Source organism: Morone saxatilis, unplaced genomic scaffold, assembly GCF_004916995.1.
Source record: "Morone saxatilis isolate NCDOM2014 unplaced genomic scaffold, NCSU_SB_2.0 Contig24, whole genome shotgun sequence".
Lineage (NCBI taxonomy): Eukaryota > Metazoa > Chordata > Actinopteri > Moronidae > Morone > Morone saxatilis.
In genome coordinates this window covers 8,372,807-8,391,764 of record NW_023339807.1, presented here as the reverse complement: position 1 = coordinate 8,391,764, position 18,958 = coordinate 8,372,807, and the positions used below count along the sequence as shown (strand labels likewise).

At 40.9% G+C, this 18,958-nt stretch overlaps 2 protein-coding genes across 2 annotated transcripts; both read left to right on the top strand.

The window, feature by feature from the left end:
* The first annotated feature begins 35 nt into the window (after nt 1-35).
* Nucleotides 36-3,430, top strand: nsmce2 (NSE2 (MMS21) homolog, SMC5-SMC6 complex SUMO ligase). Its single transcript, XM_035672739.1, has 7 exons — nt 36-202; nt 292-426; nt 1,032-1,144; nt 1,257-1,410; nt 2,154-2,245; nt 2,480-2,586; nt 3,012-3,430. The coding sequence occupies exons 2-7, from the start codon at nt 312-314 to the stop codon at nt 3,121-3,123; spliced, it is 693 nt and encodes a 230-aa protein (XP_035528632.1). The 5' UTR covers nt 36-202; nt 292-311; the 3' UTR covers nt 3,124-3,430.
* A 2,895-nt stretch (nt 3,431-6,325) lies between these two features.
* On the top strand, nt 6,326-8,736 carry lratd2b (LRAT domain containing 2b). The gene is made up of 2 exons (XM_035672803.1): nt 6,326-6,508; nt 6,819-8,736. The coding sequence occupies exon 2, from the start codon at nt 7,027-7,029 to the stop codon at nt 7,855-7,857; it is 831 nt and encodes a 276-aa protein (XP_035528696.1). The 5' UTR covers nt 6,326-6,508; nt 6,819-7,026; the 3' UTR covers nt 7,858-8,736.
* Nucleotides 8,737-18,958: the final 10,222 nt, after the last annotated feature.

The window sequence follows — 18,958 nt, the reverse complement described above, 5'->3', positions numbered from 1 at the left end:
TTTGAAAAACACCCGGAAGTCAAACCGCAGCCATATCCATAGTTGTACTTATTTTTCGCGCGTGATTTGCTTACTTTACTTATTGCTGTTAACTTCTTAAAAGCATTAGCAAAAACAGACACCGATGTAGACACTGCTACTTCATATCCACACAGCAGCACGTCGGTTAACTAACTTCACTAAACTAACCAACCTATAGCAGGTAACGTCAGCAAGCTAGGCTACCGTTAACGTAGCGTCGGTTCGCTGAAGTTGAGGTTGTGTTTGTTTGTTGTGTGTGGGCTCTCACAGGGTCAACGATATCTATAGTCATGTCTCTTAGCGCCGTTCACGGGACACTGTCCAGCCTGAGGTTGTGTCAGGCAGACATCGGGACGGGAATGGATATAGTGACAGATGTGGCTATGGACCTGGCGGAAGCGCAGGGTAAATATCACAAGCTCCCAGTGTGTTTAATGCTCTCACTGGTTGTACTGGTTTCCTTCAAACCCTGCTTTAGTCTTTGGGTCTCATTTAACTTCTCACTTACATAATAACTCGGGATATTCCCAGAATTCCTGGTTCTGAAGTGTTTTCCACGTGCTGGGAAGTAAACAAGTATATTAGCTGACATTAAGTATACTTAACGTTACTATCTATACTTTAATACACCACAGGGGGATTATTGCACTCTGTACACCACTAACTTACCTTTATATGGCAGCTATAGCTATAATTTATCTTTATCAAACTAACTCAATGATATTTATAGAATATGATGCATTGGTATAGATTAAACGACCCAGCAGTATAAAAAGTAGTTCAAATAAGCTCCACCTGAAACAACTACAACATTAACTACAGCTGCATCAATGATAATGATCCATCAAGCTAATATTATGCTTGCAAAGGTCGGTCTGTGTCAGTACTTTTGATACATTTGTTGCTAAAATTTCAGTTTTTATTTTACACAAGCAAGATTTTGAATGCTTTCACATGTAATGGAGTATCTGACTACTTTCCCCATCACTGTGTGTGCTGCTGTGTTACAGATAAAGATGTGAACCCTGGCATCAAAGAGATGGAGGCTATGATTGTGGAGTGTGCCAAGCTGGACAGAGAGATCAACTACTTTGTTGACGTTGTGCAACAAGTCACAGGAGAGGTGAGAGCAACCCGATTTTACCGGAGTGCCAAGTCAAAAGTTTAAATGTCGGGGAAAGCAGTTGACTCTAATGGTAGCAGTAGAGGGAAATAACCTACTTCATTTACTGTAGGTTACTACACAGCAGCCAGAGGCCATGTTCAGTCTCTCTGCAAGAGTGAAGGAGCAGTTCACAGAGAAAATATCCAGAATCTCTGACGCTGAGCTGCAGAATCACCAGAAAGTAGTGGCCTTCAAGGACACCATCAATAACTCTCTCAACCAAGGTAATGCCTGTGCACAGACAGTGTGGGAAATGGTTTGAATTCATGCACTGATCTTGGGATGCATCCTTTTTTTGGAGGATAATTAGCTATATTTCAAACAAGCACATCAGAGTTTACTGTTGAATAATTATGGCGGCCACCCTGTAGCTGTTTTGTTTTCTGCTTTTAAAGTGTTGTCCTTATTACACCCCTTATTAAAAAGGTAGCCACTCACAGATAATTGTAAGTGAAACTGCCATTGCACCAAGGTTATTTTCCCAATCTGACTCACTCCCAAAAGTTCCATTGTGTGAGAAAACGTATTTTGAGGTGTGAACCTTGTGAACTCAAGTGATTATTTGAGATAATTTCATATACTGTGAAGGCTTATCCCATCAGGCATCATTATTCTCCACTGAATGAGCTCCTCATGCTCCAATAGGGATACTTGAAGCGTAGATTTTACTCTCTTAAAGGCTGAAATTAAGATCTGGAACTCTTTAGGTGGGCTCATCATCGCCTGGAAGAGTTTAAGGAGGCGTTATGTAGAGTTTTTTTTTTTTAATACCTTAAGCACAGGATGACCTTCAACTATTTGATTGTTGTAGCAATAGATTAACTTTATACATGGGTTAAAAAAGGGAGATGGTTTATCTGCGAGTGGGTGTGTTAGATGTTGTTTTTGGTGTGTGCTTGTCCGTAACGGCCATGTTTGCTGCTATATAGTTATTTGGACGAACACTGTATGTATGTCGTTCTTTCAGCTAACCAAGATCCAGCAGAGAACATGGAGGAGCTCGATGAGGACATTGCTGTTACACAGAGCCAAGTCAACTTCACCTGTCCACTAACACAGGTAGACCAGTCCAGCCTCATGATGGGTTACTTTACTTTACATAATTCATGCTTTCATTGAGTGCTTTTTCTTATTTGAAAACATTTCTATCTTATTACATCGCTACTTAATTTCTGGCAATTCAGTATTAGCAAAACATGAAGAACTTTGATCTTGTTTTGATGTTTGATTTGATGTTTTAGCAGCTAAATTGTGTTTCATTATATAACACACCGCTGTGTGTCTGCGTTCAAGGTGGAAATGGTGAACCCGGTGAGGAATAAGAAGTGTAACCACCACTATGATGAAGGAGCCATACAAAACCTGATCAAAACAAAACACAGCCAGAAAAAGAAGTGCCGGTAAGACACTCTCCCTTGGAGGGCTGTTAGGAAGTTGAGTCAGGTTTTACAGCAGTAAACAACTCGACGGGCGGGCGTGGGACCAGCAGTCTGCTTTAATTCACATTTTCTTTATTATACTGCTTTGATGTTGGAATGAAATTAAATGTGGCTGCTCCCTAGAGGAACACTGATGAAATCCCAGTGCCGGTCTATGTGGATGTCAAAGAAACTTGCCTATTGTTGAGTCCCGACTGTGGTCACTGTGCACACACCATACATGCACAATTAAAGCAGTAATACTCAAGAGGGTTTTCCATACTCTAAATCAGTGTAAGAAAAATGCTGTTGTACTTGTCTTAAAGAGTATCAATGCAAAGATTTGCTTTAAACGCATTTTTTTTTTTGATACCCTTTAAGTTTCCCTCTCTTCCTCTGCCCTCTAGCTGTCCTGTGGTAGGCTGTGGGAACACAGATGTGAAAGAGTCAGACCTGATTCCTGACCAGATGCTGAGGAGAAAGATCCAGGCCCATAAGAGACAGGCCAACCGGACGTAATATATAATGTTTTTGTTGGCAGACTCATTCCTCATAAAACCGATGCCTTGGTCATTATTTGTATATCAGCAAAGGAATATTGTTTTCATCAGTGCTCGAATTGTTAACCTATGTTTGCTTTTTATTTTTTTATTTTATGCGATTTGTACCTCAGGAAAACTCTGGCATCCAGTTAAATTAGAATTTAAAAATGATGAATTGTTTGTGTTTCAGCTGGAGCATTTTCTTTAACTCCAGTCTTGTTGGAATGTAAATAAAAGCTGCAGACCTTTTCATAAATTAAAACCACCCAAACCTGTACCTTCAATTAGGATTGTGGGTAAGTCATTTCTCAAATAGGTTGCTGCGGTCTACATGATGCAGTAAGTTGACAAAACCACAAGAGAGCAGTGTCTGCAGGAGGACATCATGTAGTCTGCAGAGCCAGAACAGAAGAATGAACTTTTCATCTCTGGATTATAAACTCCAGGTATGCTGTAGGATTATTACTACAGTTGTACTGGCACACTGCATAAATCCAGGAACTGCTCGTTTTAGGCTTCAGGCTAGTGAGCATATATATATATATATATAATGTTCTTTACAGACAATCTGAAGATAAATATTTGAAATGTTGAAATCTTTCTGGGACCTGTGAGCCTCCATTTTAAAAACGAGACAGTTTCTGCAGAGAACTGAAGTAAGATACTGCAGATAGCAAAAGAATTTCCTCTAAAACAGTTACGTGAATAAACAAGCCATTCCTTTAAAGAGGAATGCACTTTTGTGATTAAATCTCTCCCTTCCTGCCTGTTTTTCGCTCCTTGAGAAGGGTCTTTGTTCCAAAGAGAAACAAACAAAGGCATGCTGAAATGAAGCTAGGTGAAGCTAATCTTTTAATAACCTTGCATCAGGCATTTGTGAAAATCTCTAATTGCTCTTTCCGTCCAAACAGTGCGTCACAGCACTAAGAGCATTTCACCAATGAAGATATTTAAGTGGCAACAAATGATCTAGCTGATGTTGACTCATTCATTTCTCCACTCTGTTTCGTTTTGAATTGCCATTCTGCACATCTAATCTTGTTTAATGCACAACATGTTAAGTTACAGGTAATTTCCCAACAATAGTTCAATTTGTGGAAAGTGTGCACACAAACGCAACAGCATTGCATTCACCGTATCACAGGCAGAGCCATTAAAGCTGTTTCTTTGGATGGATGCAGAGCTTCAAATAGCCGCAGAAATTCAATCACAATATCGTACAGACATGCAGGGCTGAGAAAAAAAAAAAATAACCGAATCAATTCCCCATAGATGTTTGCTTTCTTCTGGTTATGTTTGATCTGGAATTCACATTAATCTGTTCACAAGCTCCGAGAAGTAGGTGTAATGGCTGCCTGAGACACTGTAAGCCTCAATATCTGGTTTGTCCAAGGAAGATTTTACCTTTGACTGCAAATGAACAGTCTCACTTCCTGGTGCAGCAGTCCTGGCCGGGGCAGTGCCAAAGCTGGATGGAAAGGAAGGAGGCCGGTGCTACAAAATTCTGGATTGATCCAGGTGTCATGCTTGTCTCCTGCTGCTTTTTGATGGTAATAGCAGTTTGACACTCCCATCAAAAAAAAGAGACCAGTCTGGTTCCTTGTGCTGTTGACACCCTTTCATATAGAGCTGTCATGGATTTCCTTTAAACCATAGTTAAGTTGTTTAAGACTGCAACTTTAAAGACAGTACTGTGAATTGTGCACAAACAAAAAAATACTTCATGTAACTCACTAACATTTTGACATGTCACAGTAAGAAAAGCAGACGTAAATAATGAAGGGTCCTAGTATTGTTCATGCTGTCACACTGTCACAGTTTACAGTGTGGAACAGCACCATTGTTAGTGTTATTATAACACCTGTGCTTGCAAATCCACATCTCTACCGTGAAAAACTATTTAGTGCATTTCAGAGACACTTTCCATCACTTTTTTTGATATCCCAGCTGCCATTAGTGATGTGTAGATCTGTATAGCTCAAGAGATTTGAAGGCACAATCCAGTGCAAAGTTAATATACAGAATGAACTGTATAACTCAAGTCAGTTTTGATTTGATTGTGTAAAGTTACGTCCGGTTGTTTACAATGACGCAACCTCAACTTCAATGGGACACTAACTGAATAATAATGTATGCCTTCAGTTTTGCACAACATTTGATTTGATCAAATAAACCAAGTTTTGTAGGGTCATTTGTGCTTGAGAGGATGAAGAAAACCATAGTTAAGCATTTATGATCCTAATCTTCAAATTACATCACGAGTCCCTACATACAGTACAGGGATAATGTAAATTGCCAAAGAGATTTTACTTTATAATCAGATTTCACTTTTAAACCTCATTTCATCATAGCACACAACTTTCTGAGTATGGATATGATGAAATAATTGACCGGTTCATTGAGCAGTTGTGCACAGTTAGTTACTGTCATTTACCCTAAAGTAAAAGTGAAAGGATTTTACACATATTCTGTGTCTAAAACTAATTATACAGTGTTGATTACAAGAAGATTACAGAATTTCATGAGTAAGGGCTGCAAAAAGCCTGCATAAATGCATCTCTCCTCACCACCAACTACACTCTTTTCTTTCTTTCCTTTTTACAGTACTTGTCTGCTGCTCTCTGTTCCTGAAAGCTGTGATGTTTTTATAATTTCCCCCAACAAACCGTTACACCCCTTTTGTAGAATTGCATGAAAACAGCTTCTGTTAATTCCAATATGTATATGTATATATGGATGTATAATCTAGATTTACTGTGTGCTCTGTGCTGTATGTATTTGACCTTTTGGGAGCATTCCCCCCATTTGAAAAACCACTGTATTGACCACATATGGACTTAGATGTGTGTGTGGTCAGTGACCTTTATATTAGGCTATATTTATGTGTTTAAAGAAAAGAAAAAGTATCCCTATAACATTCCATATCTCCACATTATTATGTTTATTCAACATTTAAAATGCACAAAACTGTATTGATTTAATTTAAGTATGTTTTAGCTGAACTAATACCTAAAAATAATGAAACAAACCTCTTAAAATAGTCTCTAATGCAAATCAAACAGCAGTGGAAACATCTCACCTAGATGTTTTTCTACTCATTGGAAGTAAAGTGGAGACAGGATATGTAAATGAGGCCAAACGGCGCACTATCGCTTTAAAAGACAACACCTCCCAGCAGTCACTAGATCCTGGCTGAGTTTCGCTGCAACAACCTCTGCGCTTCATACTACAGACGGTCTGTAGAGCCGAGCCAACCACGCACCAGCCTACCTCGCAGACAGCGCGGGTCTGACACTGTTTATTTCACCGATGTGACAGCAGGAGCGTGTGAGGAAGAGCTGCTGTCGGGAGCCGAACTGCAGGTGAGTCCGTCTGCTGTCCACAGAGTTTATTTATTTTATTTAATTTTTTACTGTGGACTGACCTGAAGGAAAAGAGCCGGGCTGATTCTGAGAAAGACTAACATGACAGCAGAAGTGTAGGTTGTGTGGTACGTGAAGTAGAGACAGCTGTACTTCTATTGGAGAGGATCGTGGAAACTGTGAACCAACAGGTGTGTCGGGTCACACCTGTTGGGAATGTAAACTACGCCTAATAGTTTGACTTGCAGATGGGTGTCTAATGTGCGCTGAAGTCCTTGTTTAAGCTTCTGTCCTGTTTGTTTGTGTACAGGTGGGCGCAGTTGGTGTTCTTCTGGAGGATAGATACAGCCGGACATGGATTATTGGTGCCCGTGTTTACCGCTTTGGATTTAGTTAAGACACCGCACAGCCCGGCGCCTTCCGTCTCTCCTCCCCCGGTGAAGTGAGTGCGCCAAGAACAGGTGGATCCTGTTTGTGTGCTCAGCTTTATCCCCCCTTTCATCCACCTTTTAACCTTTATGGGGAACCAGGTGGAGAAACTAACGCATTTAAATTACGCAGAGGTGCCAACGTCGGACCCAAATGGGTTCGATCCGGACGACGACGGACCGCGGATCGGCGTCTCTTACATTTTCTCCAACGACGACGGCGACGATGACGACCAGGACGACCGTTTGGACCACTTTTCATCGGTCAACCGCGCGGTGAACCATGAGGAGAAGCCTTTCGACCCCCAGGACGAGCTGGAGTGCGCGATTTACTACCGAGAGGAGTGCGTGTACGAGAGAACCAGCGGAACCGCGACGCACTCTGCGGAAAGTCTCCTGAACAAGTGCAGACCAGGAGACCTGCTGGAGTTTGTGGCCACTGGACAGTATCCACACTGGGCTGTTTACGTCGGGGACTTCCAGGTGGTTCACTTGCACAGGGCTGAGATCAAGAACAACTTTCTGACCGATGTGAGCCTGGGCAAAAAAGGCAGGATAGTGAACGGCCTCTACAGGTACCGTGCGCTCCCGCCCGAGGTGATCGTGCGCAACGCCCTGGACCATGTTGGGTCGAGAGACAGGGAGCTGTACTGGAGAAACTCGGAGTGTTTTGCCGCCTGGTGCCGCTTTGGAAAACGGGAGTTCAAAATCGGAGGGGAGATAAGGATAGGAAAGCAGCCTTACAGGTTAAAATTACTGTTTTCAGAGAAGAAGAGTCACGTCCTGGAGTTTCAGAGCCTGGAGGACGTGATCATGGAAAAGAGGAGGAACGATCAGATTGGCAAAGATGCTGTGATGCAAGAGCTGGCCAACCACCTGAACGCAACACATGAAATCAAAGAGGAGCGTTTTGTCAACTGATAGTGGATTCTGGGATGAGGACTAGAGTTTTAGGTTAAAGGAGATGTTCAATTGCAAATGTCCACTTTTCATGCTTAATAACGAAGCATGTGTGTTGTCGGGGAGCATTTATCCCTCCAGTCAACCAGTAGGAGCTTTGTCTGTGGGCTTGGGTGCATGTGCCATACTGCAAACAAAAGTGAATCTTAAGAGGGAGTTTAAATTCATCCTGAATCTTTTTCCTTTTTTCCCCCCTCCAGAATGAGAGGGAAATCCCTGAGGTTTGCAGGTGACACTTGTTTAATTCTCAAGTGCATTAGTAAAGCAGATCACAAGGGTCAAAACAAAATTCCCACAAGTTGATTAGCATCGGAAGCAAGTTAAAATTGCTCACAGCCAAATTTCCTCTCTCTTTCTAAGAAAAGTGAGATTTTGCACCCTCAAACCAAGATGAAGTGACTTGTTATGATGGATACATTTGCATCAGACGCTGCACCTGCAGTCTAATCATTTGGGGATGAAGTCAGAATTTAATTGCCCATAATTATCTTTCTAATCCAATGAATCTTTGCACACAGGAGCAAAACCTCTCCAGTGTACTTCTACCTGACTGAAAGTGCTTGCTCCTTTACAGCTCAGGTGCTGGAGATCAATACAGAGTGGGAAGAGAGACAACTATTTGTTTTTATTACCGTGTGTCAACCTTGAGGACCCCCTTCTGTTGCTTTATATCCAATCATCACACAGCTTTACCCACTCTTTAACTACCTTGTGGACGCTGTTCACAGCTACAGGGACAGTGCACTTGTATTGATTCATCTGTTTCAACAGTTTATTTTTTTGGAAAAAAAAAGATGTTTGTATGAAGGAATAAGGAAATAAATATATATTTGAACAAGATTTTTTTTTCTTTTTAGTGAAGGTGAAGATTGTGACTGACCTTTAAATGATTAATGGCACTGTTGGTACAATAATCAATAATTGAAAACCATGAATCTCAGGAAAAGTAGAAGAGCTTATTTATTCTAACCAAACTCTGCATTCTCAGCGCTATAAACACCAGCATTGTTTTGCACTGCACAAAACTATTTGAAAGCAACTACACTATCTCATCACAATCCCAGTTCTCACCCTGAGGAGCCACGGCTCTACCTGTTCAACTAAAGGTCTTTTCTGTGGTTTTTTGTTGTCTGATGAAGAGTGTTGGCTGCCCTACAGTTAAAACTGCTAATGCTGCCTGTTTTGATCTAAATGTTTGCTTCAGAGCAGCAGCTCCCCAAAACTACTTAAAGCACATCAGCCTTGTTAGCTTGTGTTAAGTTGTGTTCCAACCGTGCTGGACATTTTGCTTTGTTTACACCTCTGCTGACTGAAGATAAGTCATTTTTTGAAAGTTTAGCCACAGGCTAAAAATGTTCTTCATTCATATTTGGCTTTGCTTCCTTCCGCTGGAATTATAGCATTCATTAAATTTCAAGAAAAGGTGCAGTTTTGTTTGTGTGCAGCCACAATTAGGCAAAATTTGAACTCAGCCAAATCTCATTCCCTTTCAGTTTCTATAAATATACAGTATGAGACAGGATCATATACATATGTGATAACATTCCAGTTAAAATAAATGAATAAGCTTGAAATTGTGATGGAGAAAAAGGCCATAAAAGCAAATTGTATATCAGGTTAGAACAGGAAATGGATGCATAAATTGAGCTATACCTATAATATTTAGAATGCCTATGTCTTAACAATAAAAGCCAGTGAAACATTTTACAGTTAGTGCACATACAGAGGCTGCAACGGAAATTACAGCAGGTTGGCTCTGAGGTTGTTTTGAACTATGAGACATCTTGTTTTTTCCTCTTTCAGAGGAAGCTGATGACTCCTTCATAGCCAGTCAGTAGATGAGTTACTTTGCCTGTTTGTTTTCCTCTGGTAATATTTGCATGGAGATAATGCTGTACTCATTTTGCTGCAGGTAAGGTCCCACTGGACCCAAAGCAGGATCATCAACAGCACTGGTACCAAATAAGAAAGCTGCCGGACATATTAGCATTTTCTTCATTCCTCTGTGGTCTAACACAGTGATGAAATATAAATTGTGTGTGTGTGCTTTTGTATGTGATGCATATTTATGATAATCACTCTTTTTTTTATAAGCACCAACCGAATGCAGCATTGGGTGAAGCACACAATGTTAAAGCATCTGCCAGTAGAGTTGTGTACTTGTGAATATTAACTCACATTTTTCATCATGTGTGACAAAGCTGAAATGGAATTATACTTACATCATATATTTCATTCAATTAGATTTTCTCTCCACAAGTTTGTGGCTTTGCTGTGGCCTCTGCATACATATTGTATACGATGCACTACTACTGCTATGAAGAAGCCATCAAGCTGTCAGCTGAATTAATATAAATTTGAGTACCATTTTATTGTGCGGTTTGTTTGTTAGTGAAATTTCAAAGCCACCCTGTGAAGTTTTCTTGTACAAACGTGTCTGTTCATATTCACCAAAACACATAGGATGTATCCTTGAGATCTAGCAAGCATTTTGAAAACAACATTTCCAAAACTAATATTTAAAGTCCCCCTTCACTCAAAATGTGTTTTATTTGTTAGCTGTTTGAGCTTCAGTGTGCACAGTGGTGTAGAGTTTGACACTATAACTTATAGTCTATAAGGATGTTTTCAGATGCATCTGCTGAAAGCTGAAAGTTTCTCTGTTCTCATTGAAAATCTGATTTGTGACATCCCAAATAGTGTGAAAGTCAAGGAAAACAGAAACAGAAACAAGCAAACTATTTGTATACATGTCTTAGTCCATATCTGAAGATTATTTTTACATTTTTACCTGTTCATATCAATCATATATATCAACTAGCTTGCAGTCTTCTTTTTCACTCCCTTTACTGATGCAATACTCTTTTCCCACTCATAAAAACATTGCTTCATAGCACTTGTAGTGGTAAAAACTCCACAGGGTATCTTTACATTATCTTGTCTACACAGAAACTGCACAAATTTCCCATTCAGCCCAATAGTCCAAGAAACACAAACCATTGTGCATCCCCTAATTGAGCACAAATAGCTTCAGAAATGGGCCACCAGTGTGACCAGTAACCAAACTTGATTAGATGTGCCGAGTGAGAGTGATCTGTTTCAAAGCCATCTTTAAGCATGATATGGAAAGTGTAAAACCATGGGGAAGCTTTTGGTTTGACACATTGGCTCACTCATGTCAGCCTTTTGGCCAGTGAGTCTGCCGTGTTTCCTTTGGAGGATTGGAGGAAAGCCCACACCCCTCAGGCAAAACTGGCAACATTACAGAAGTTGGGGACAAGCCAGAGCTCAAATCATGTTTATAAATTGTCATTATCTCCAAAAACTTCCACCCACACGCAAACATGTCTGAAGTTTAGAGGAGTGTACTTATGAGGAGATTCTATCTGACAGGCCTGCAGGAAGTGGGAGGGTATTTTAGATGTGGCCTAAAGCCACTGCGAGATCGTTATCCATGTGGGACAAACACTGTGTAGCTTAAAGATGGATAGTTTGAGGACATTTGACAATTTCAGGTTATGTGCTTGACTATTTAGAACATGAATCTCACCTCAGGGTTTTTTTTCTATTAGTTTTATGCTACTGAACTGTTTTTGCCAATAGATAAGATTCCTCTTTAACCAGTAAAGAATGGGATTTATGAATGGCTGTTGGGAAAGAGGGTGTGCTTGTGTGATAAGATAATAAAGCAGATGACTAAGATTACACCAGCCTTTGATTAGCATTGCCATGTTGAATGTTTCAATTTAGGAGCATTAGAGTCTAATACTCTTTGAGAACCAGGCCACTTTCAGGTCATGTAAACAGTCAACTGTAAAAAAAATATATAAATTTGTTTCCTCATCTATAAAACCATCTGCTATAGACAGGGACAGAGTGCTGTGATGTTTTGTTTGTCAGGCTATTCTAACTGCCCACTCACCTGAATCATGTTTATGCTTGCGTTTGGAGAGCATAATGAAACTCCAAAATGTACCTCTAAAATTAACTACACTGCATTCATTAAAACGAATTGATCCACCGTGCTGCAACTCACACAATTTTTCTTTCACATTTTACTGAAACTTTAAGCACCACCTGCCTGTATTGGGTTAATAATTTATACAGGACTCCCACCAGTTTGACTTGGACTGGACTGTGTTTACTATTCGTTTCAGACTGGCGCTACACTGTGATTCTTTCTTGTCCCGACGTGGGATGACCGTTTGTTTTTTCAGACACACAATGGCAAAGTCCATTCCCTCTCAGTTCCGTTGAAGGTTGCTCTCTTTTTTCAAAGCAACATTCCCATAGCCTAGTTTTACTCTGTTTATGCCTTTCCTGCTACTTTTACACTGCACAACTATTGAATTTAGTTTGTATGCTTCCACACATATAGACAGGCAACCAATGTTTCCTTCCTTCCTTTTGTGCTTTCTTTCACTTTCCTTGACAAATGTGGTTTTGTAGGACTGAGCAGTAGGCTGTGAAGGTAAAGCCGCTGTTTAAAGCCAGAACTGGGGAATTGCTGTGCTCAGAAATGATCAGTTCAAAGACATCATGATAGTTCAAAAGAAATAACAAGGAAACAAGAATACCAATGTAGCAAGTCAGGCTGGGTGAAGGTACAAGACATCATGTGAGAGTGTAGCTTTGTAAGATGATAAGAATATTTTTGATTTGATCGTCGCGTCTAGAGGAAGAGTTTAAATTTTTAGACGACAGACGATGATGAGGAGCTCGTCAGAATGGAATCATGCCCTATTCTACTTAGTTTGAGCTGTCGTGTCCGGTCAGCTGGGGCTGTCTGGTTTACATAAGCGGAGTGAGACAACAGGAAAGAGCCAGAGGAAAACTTCAATAAACTGACCCCATTTCTTTGGGACAGTGGATGAATGACTGAATAAAAGAAAGAAAGAGAGGGATAGGAGAGGCTGGAGTTATGACCAGAGAGAGAGGGAACAGAAATCACAGTGGTTATTAAAGCCTCTAAAGTACTTGAACTGAGATGTGACTGGGAATTGTAGCCTTCAAGCACTCTGACCCGTTTGTCACTTCAATTATTTATGGCAGGCTGATTCAGTAGCTATCAACATTCATCATCACAGAAAACCCTGCCCTGCATCTTCAACTATACTGACTACCATCGTGCGGGTTAGCAGAGGTTACAAATTGCGCAATCATAATTTTAGCTAGTCCAATTATGACAATTATATAGTTTGTATGCCTTTTTGTGTAAAAAACCTTTTTATTTTTCTCACTGAATTGTATTTATTTTTTTCTTTGTTTTTCCTTTTAGTATTTAACTACTTTGAAGAGAATTTAGCTTGTTACACTAAAAGTAGGGATGCACCAATACCAGAACAAGGTCTGATACTGTGCTTATATACTTACTTACGTACTGGTAATCATAAAACTACTCCGATACCACACCCGACAGGACTTTACAGCAGCGTTAGATATTTTACGCAACAATTGCAACATTTAATTTGTTACAGTCTTCACAGGAACATCTGATTAAAATAAAAACATATTTTCAAAATCATTGTTGAACGGTAATGGCATTATTAAGTACCCATATCTTTACTTCATATTGGCAAGTACCTAAATCTAAATACTTATATGTGGTCTGAAAAAACACTGTTATCGGTGCATCCCTAACTAAAAGCCTTAATATATAGAGGTCAAAGAAAATACTTTAATATACCTTCACCCAATATATGTATACTTTGTATACCTTAATACAATCCCTAAATAAATAACTAGGTTTTACTCATAAAGAAACTCACAGTTTTGGAAAAGTGTCAGTTTTGTGTGTAGAGTGTGGTTTACCCAGCAGCAAGTCGTAATCCCTTGAGAGTCTCTTTTTGGCAATTAATAGAGCCCACCCTCACGGCTGTCTTTTCAATCCCTCCCAGAACCTGGGGAATCAAATTAGTGCTTATCAACATTCTTGCTTTTCTTTAATTTTAATTTCATGTTGCTACTCCTGTGTCAGTTTAGTTGGCAAGGACAGAGCTTCCCCTAGAAAAAAAAAGTATGATTACCTTTCACCTCATTATGATGTATCTTTCGTTCTTGTTGTTTTTTTGGCTTACTTCTGGCTTATCTTCTGCTTTTCTTATTTTGAATAGTTTAAGTTGACACACGATGATGTCTGTGACTCAGACTTTTTCACATCTGCTTTTTATGCTAACTACATCTCATTCTTTCTTAGATTTTAGATAACTGGAGCTGGTTTAGAGAAGTTCTGTCTCTCCTTCTCGCCATACAGAAATAGAAGCAGTGGTGTAAATACTGAGCCTAGATAAATACTACAGTCACAATATAAATATACAGCCAGAAGACAGTTAGCTTAGCTTAGCATAGGGTCTGGAAACAGGGGGAAACAGCTAGCATGACTCTGTCCCAAGGTCTTCCAGCACCCCCAAAGCTCACCAATCAATAATAATAATAATCTAATTTGTTTAATCACAAATGGATTTGTGGCTTTACAGGGAGTTATATGCCAGACTATTTCTTGGTGGGGTGCAGTGACTTGCTGGAGTTCCTGCTGGTTGTCTGGCAATGAAGAAATATCATGTCTGTACGCTAAATAGGACACTATAGAGCCAGGAGACAGTAAGCTTAGCTTAGCATAAAAACTGAAAACTGGGCAAATGGTTTGTGTACAGATACAGTGTGTTAACTAGTGAGCTTTTAAATGTGCTGGTAGGCAGTTATTGTCTTATTTGTTTTAGTCTTTATGTTAAGCTAAGCTAACCAGAAACTGGATGTAGTTTATACATCCAGTATATTTACTGGATAGATATGAGAGAGACATCAATCTTTTAATCTAACTCTCAGCAAGAAAGCACTTAGAAATTTTTCCTGAAATGTTAAAAGCAAGTCAAAAAATGACCAGGTATAGCTTTATTAGAAGATTCCTTGCTGAGGATAAAAAAAAAAGCCTATTGAACGGATGATAAAACATGACTTGTTTTGACATTCACATTGCGTCTGGGAATCCAAATTGCCTACAAGTATAATCTGAATCTGAATATTATCTGTACCTTTCAGTGTGATCTCACTGACTTCCAGGCATGATGTCTGTGTTCAGACTGTGACCGCTGATGCTGAATGAAAAAAAGGTCTGCATGTCATTTAGAAAAGGTTATACACCAAGCGGCATTTTCTGTGTGTAGTTGCTCTGTGCACATGTACACGTACTGTGCGTGTGTGTGTGATTAAATAAACTTGTTTATGTTTGACTGCTGTGCAGGAAGGGGTGTTTTGATGCTCACGTTCATATTAAATCACTGCTATTTCCACTGTCATGTTGTCGTCACATAAACCTCTCCACACCCGCTGTCCCAGCTGCCCACCAATGGGAAGAGCTGTGACTTCCTGTTCCAGCTCCCATTGATAAGCATCCCATCATCCTTTGTGGGTGTCTGCTATAAAAACAGGTGTGCTCACTGCTCAGCAACAACCTGCACATCCCGCTGGCTTACTCAAAGATATGGAAATGGAAGTATTAGCGAGTGTGAATTTGAGAGATGGTGAGAACATCCCTATACATGTGTGCTCATGCATACCTGTGGATTCAGTGTGTCTGTGTGTGTGTGATATCAAACTAGCGGGTGGCAGAGTAGCAGAGGTCTGGCCCTGCAGGCTAGATGTTTGCTGCTGATAATGAGGCACTGTTGGAGCTAATAGAGGCAAAGCCAATTTAGACCCACTCAGCGGCCGTGTGATATCACCACATCGACCAGATTGACGAGAACTCGAAGATGAGCTGTTGTGCATCAGCATTTGAAGACTTAGGATTGGACAGTCTAGATAAGAGGGAGGGAAAAAAACCTACAAAGACAGAATTGGCAACAGGACTGGAATTTAAAATGAAATTATTTGGTTCTAAGACTATGTCTCCTCCAAGAAATGGGCCAAATAAAGCATGTAAAGCTTTTGTTTTGACACATTTAAACATCCCACACGCATTTGTAAACACAAACCTGAACTAAGCCTGTGTTCTACATGTTGTTTTAAGCGGAGCAGTGCAGAGCTCCACTTTGTTTCTGGAGATTTGTCACAGCAACACATCTTAGCAGGGTAATTGCAGTATCCCAGAGATGGATCAGTCTCCCATGTGTACTGCAGTTTATTGCCTTATAATTATGAGACTAATTACGAAGATGTATTACACCCCCCCCTGTGAATGGCTATATGTGTGTACACCCAATTCACACACACACACACAAACTCACGCGCACACATCAATCAGAAATACTGTAGCCGATGATTAAAATCTCAATGTGAAAATGGGAGGCAGTAATGACTACACCCTGCCTTCCCGAGCCGGAGCGCTTGCTCTGAAGCCATTCTAATGCTTCACTTTAAGATCTGAGTTTGAGATTTATTGTCAACAAAGCTCCTGATTCCATTTTTAACAAAGTCTGTTGACAACAAAGAGGCAATTAAGCTGCGTTCAAATTTCTACACCTTGTTATTGCGCCTTTAAATTCAAAGCGTTTCTGAAAAATTGCCTACGCTATCATCATTGCAATTACAGAAAACTATTTTATTGGTATGACAATGTTTCACTTGTGAGTTTCTCCTTGTAATTTAAGTTCTAGCCAAGTCACTTTTTTTTCTCCTGCGCACCTGTCAGCAAGAATACTGTGGTGTGCTGTGCAGCCGCAACAACAGTACAGGAGCACAATAATTGCAACAAGGCTCTTCTGTGTAACATCAATCAGAATAGAAGCAGTACAGTGAATTAATAACATGTCACATACAGAGCATTATATTATTTGGTCCTCAGGCATATTACAACAGGTTTTTTGTTTGTTATGCTAGAGAAAGAAGGGGCACACACGCAAGTACACATACACCCTTCCTGGGGATCTCGGGGGATCTCAAAGGACAATGGTGGGATACTGTAGAGAAGGACAAGGTGTGGCTTCTCTGGCGCAGCAGGGGTCGAGCGGTTTATGTGTTTGCACACAGTGGGAGGTAGTGGCTCCAGTGCACCAAAAGATTTATTTTTGTTGATGTGAGAGTTCTGGTCACGCTGAAGGGAAGTCCACGCTGTGATGAAGAAAATAAGCACCAAGGCTCCACACAGGATCTTTCTGTTTTATCCTCGGACGTGAAAAAAATCGATGACCCTGTAGTCTAAAGGACTGACACTCACACACACCAGCAGACAAACAGACGTCATGGGCTTGTTTTTTATCCAGGACCTTCTATCCCCAAACACCAATCCTGTACTCACAGACTAAGATGCAAATTTGCTTTCATTAAACTTTGACTGAAGTTCATCAAAGAGCATTCCGCCCCTTCAGCAAATCCAGTTGTGCTCTTGATCCGTAGCAGCAAACCAGTGATAAGTAGTTAACTCTTTAATGATAAAGACTCCATTAGTGCTACACACAGAGCTCTGGCAAGGAGGCGGAGGGGGCTGAGGAGGGAGAAGATGATAACTCCATGTTTCTAAACAACAGGCAGACTTATCTTCCCATACCTTCCTGTCCAGGATATCCTGCATGGTTCAAAGGCAATGTCATTATTATGGAAAAGGCTGCACAGGAGTATTTTTAAGTATTGTACAAGTACATATTGTGCTGATATTCTGCAAACTTTCAGTTCTGCGTGGCATGTTCTGAAATCATATTAGCGCCATGAGCTTGTCTCATCTTTGGTGTTTTGCGAGTTACACGAACAGAGGTTATCTTGGTGCCAAATCCCTGCAGTGGTTGTGTAGAAAGGCTGGTGGGACTGTGCCTCTCTGAAGGCACGGCCTGTTTATAAGAGAAAACTCAGCAATTTCCTTTTTATAAAACAAAACACAGCCTTGTGGCCCCTCAAATCACCCCATACCCAGCATGTGAATACAAAATTCGATACCTACACGTGTCCCAGCAGTACACCCACCCGCACACCACAATAAATACTATCTTGTTGTTCCAGTATACTCACACAAAAGCCTACTTATATTCAAATATATGTTTGGCATTTTCACCACGACTTTCAGATGAATAATTCAGGCCTAATCTTCAGAGGGTGGCATGAATTGAACATACACCAGTCAGCGCCGGTCATCTCTGTCTGGTGCGCTGTGTGTTATGTTGAGTGATCAACACACGGGCAGTTTGCCTCTTTGGCCCGCCTCTCATTGACTTTTAATGTATGTATACGTGGAATGTATGATTATTAAAAATCTGAGTGGCAATGTAGAAGGGTCAGGCTGAATAAAAGCAAAAAGACAACCCCTGCAACCTTCTCTCCCTTTCTCTCTGTGTCTCTCTCTCTGTCCATTCATTAATGATATCTATAGCCCTTTAAACCCTTCATGAGTGTTGGTGGAGTGTCGGGAAGCTCTCTAATCCCTACGTTGCTCTTTATTCTGCCCATGACGCTCATCCCCTCTGTGTCAGATCCTGAAACCCGGCTAATCCCCTGGTGGCATTGCGCACAGGGCCCCAGCTGTCGGCTCCCATGCTGCGCCGCTTCTCGCCCAGCTAATTTGTGGCCCTGCTTGGGATGCTATTGATGTCACCCTGCCCCATCTAGTCCAATAACTTTTTTCACTCTTTTGCTCTTTCCCACCGCTTCCTTTCTGTCTCGCTTTCTCACTTTGCCCCCCCCCCCCCTTGGCTGATGATGAAACTCCCAGCTGGCACCAAGTGAACGCTTTTGTTCCCTCTGTTGCGTAAAGAGTCAATGTCCTTTTCCTCCATGCCCGCACATTACAAATCTGCCACAGAGCCCTTCCTCCATTCCACCAAAAGCTGAATGGACGTGCAGCGGAGGAGGTGGACATAAATGCAGCACAGAGGGCAATTCGGACTAAGCAGCCAAGAGCACACAGACTAAGCATTTGAACGATGGCACATTAAGAATCCTCAAGTTCAATTAATAGTGCTTAACAATGCATCAGTATGCAGGCTAGCTCTCTCGGACTTATTTTAATGAGAGGAAGGAGGTGGGAAGGAGCAGGGAGGAAAGGGAAGGGCGGTGGGTGAGGGTGTGGGTAATGATTAGTACTGTTTTCTTTCTTCCTAAGCTCCTCTGTGCAGCTCAATGGAGCAGTGGGCTGCAG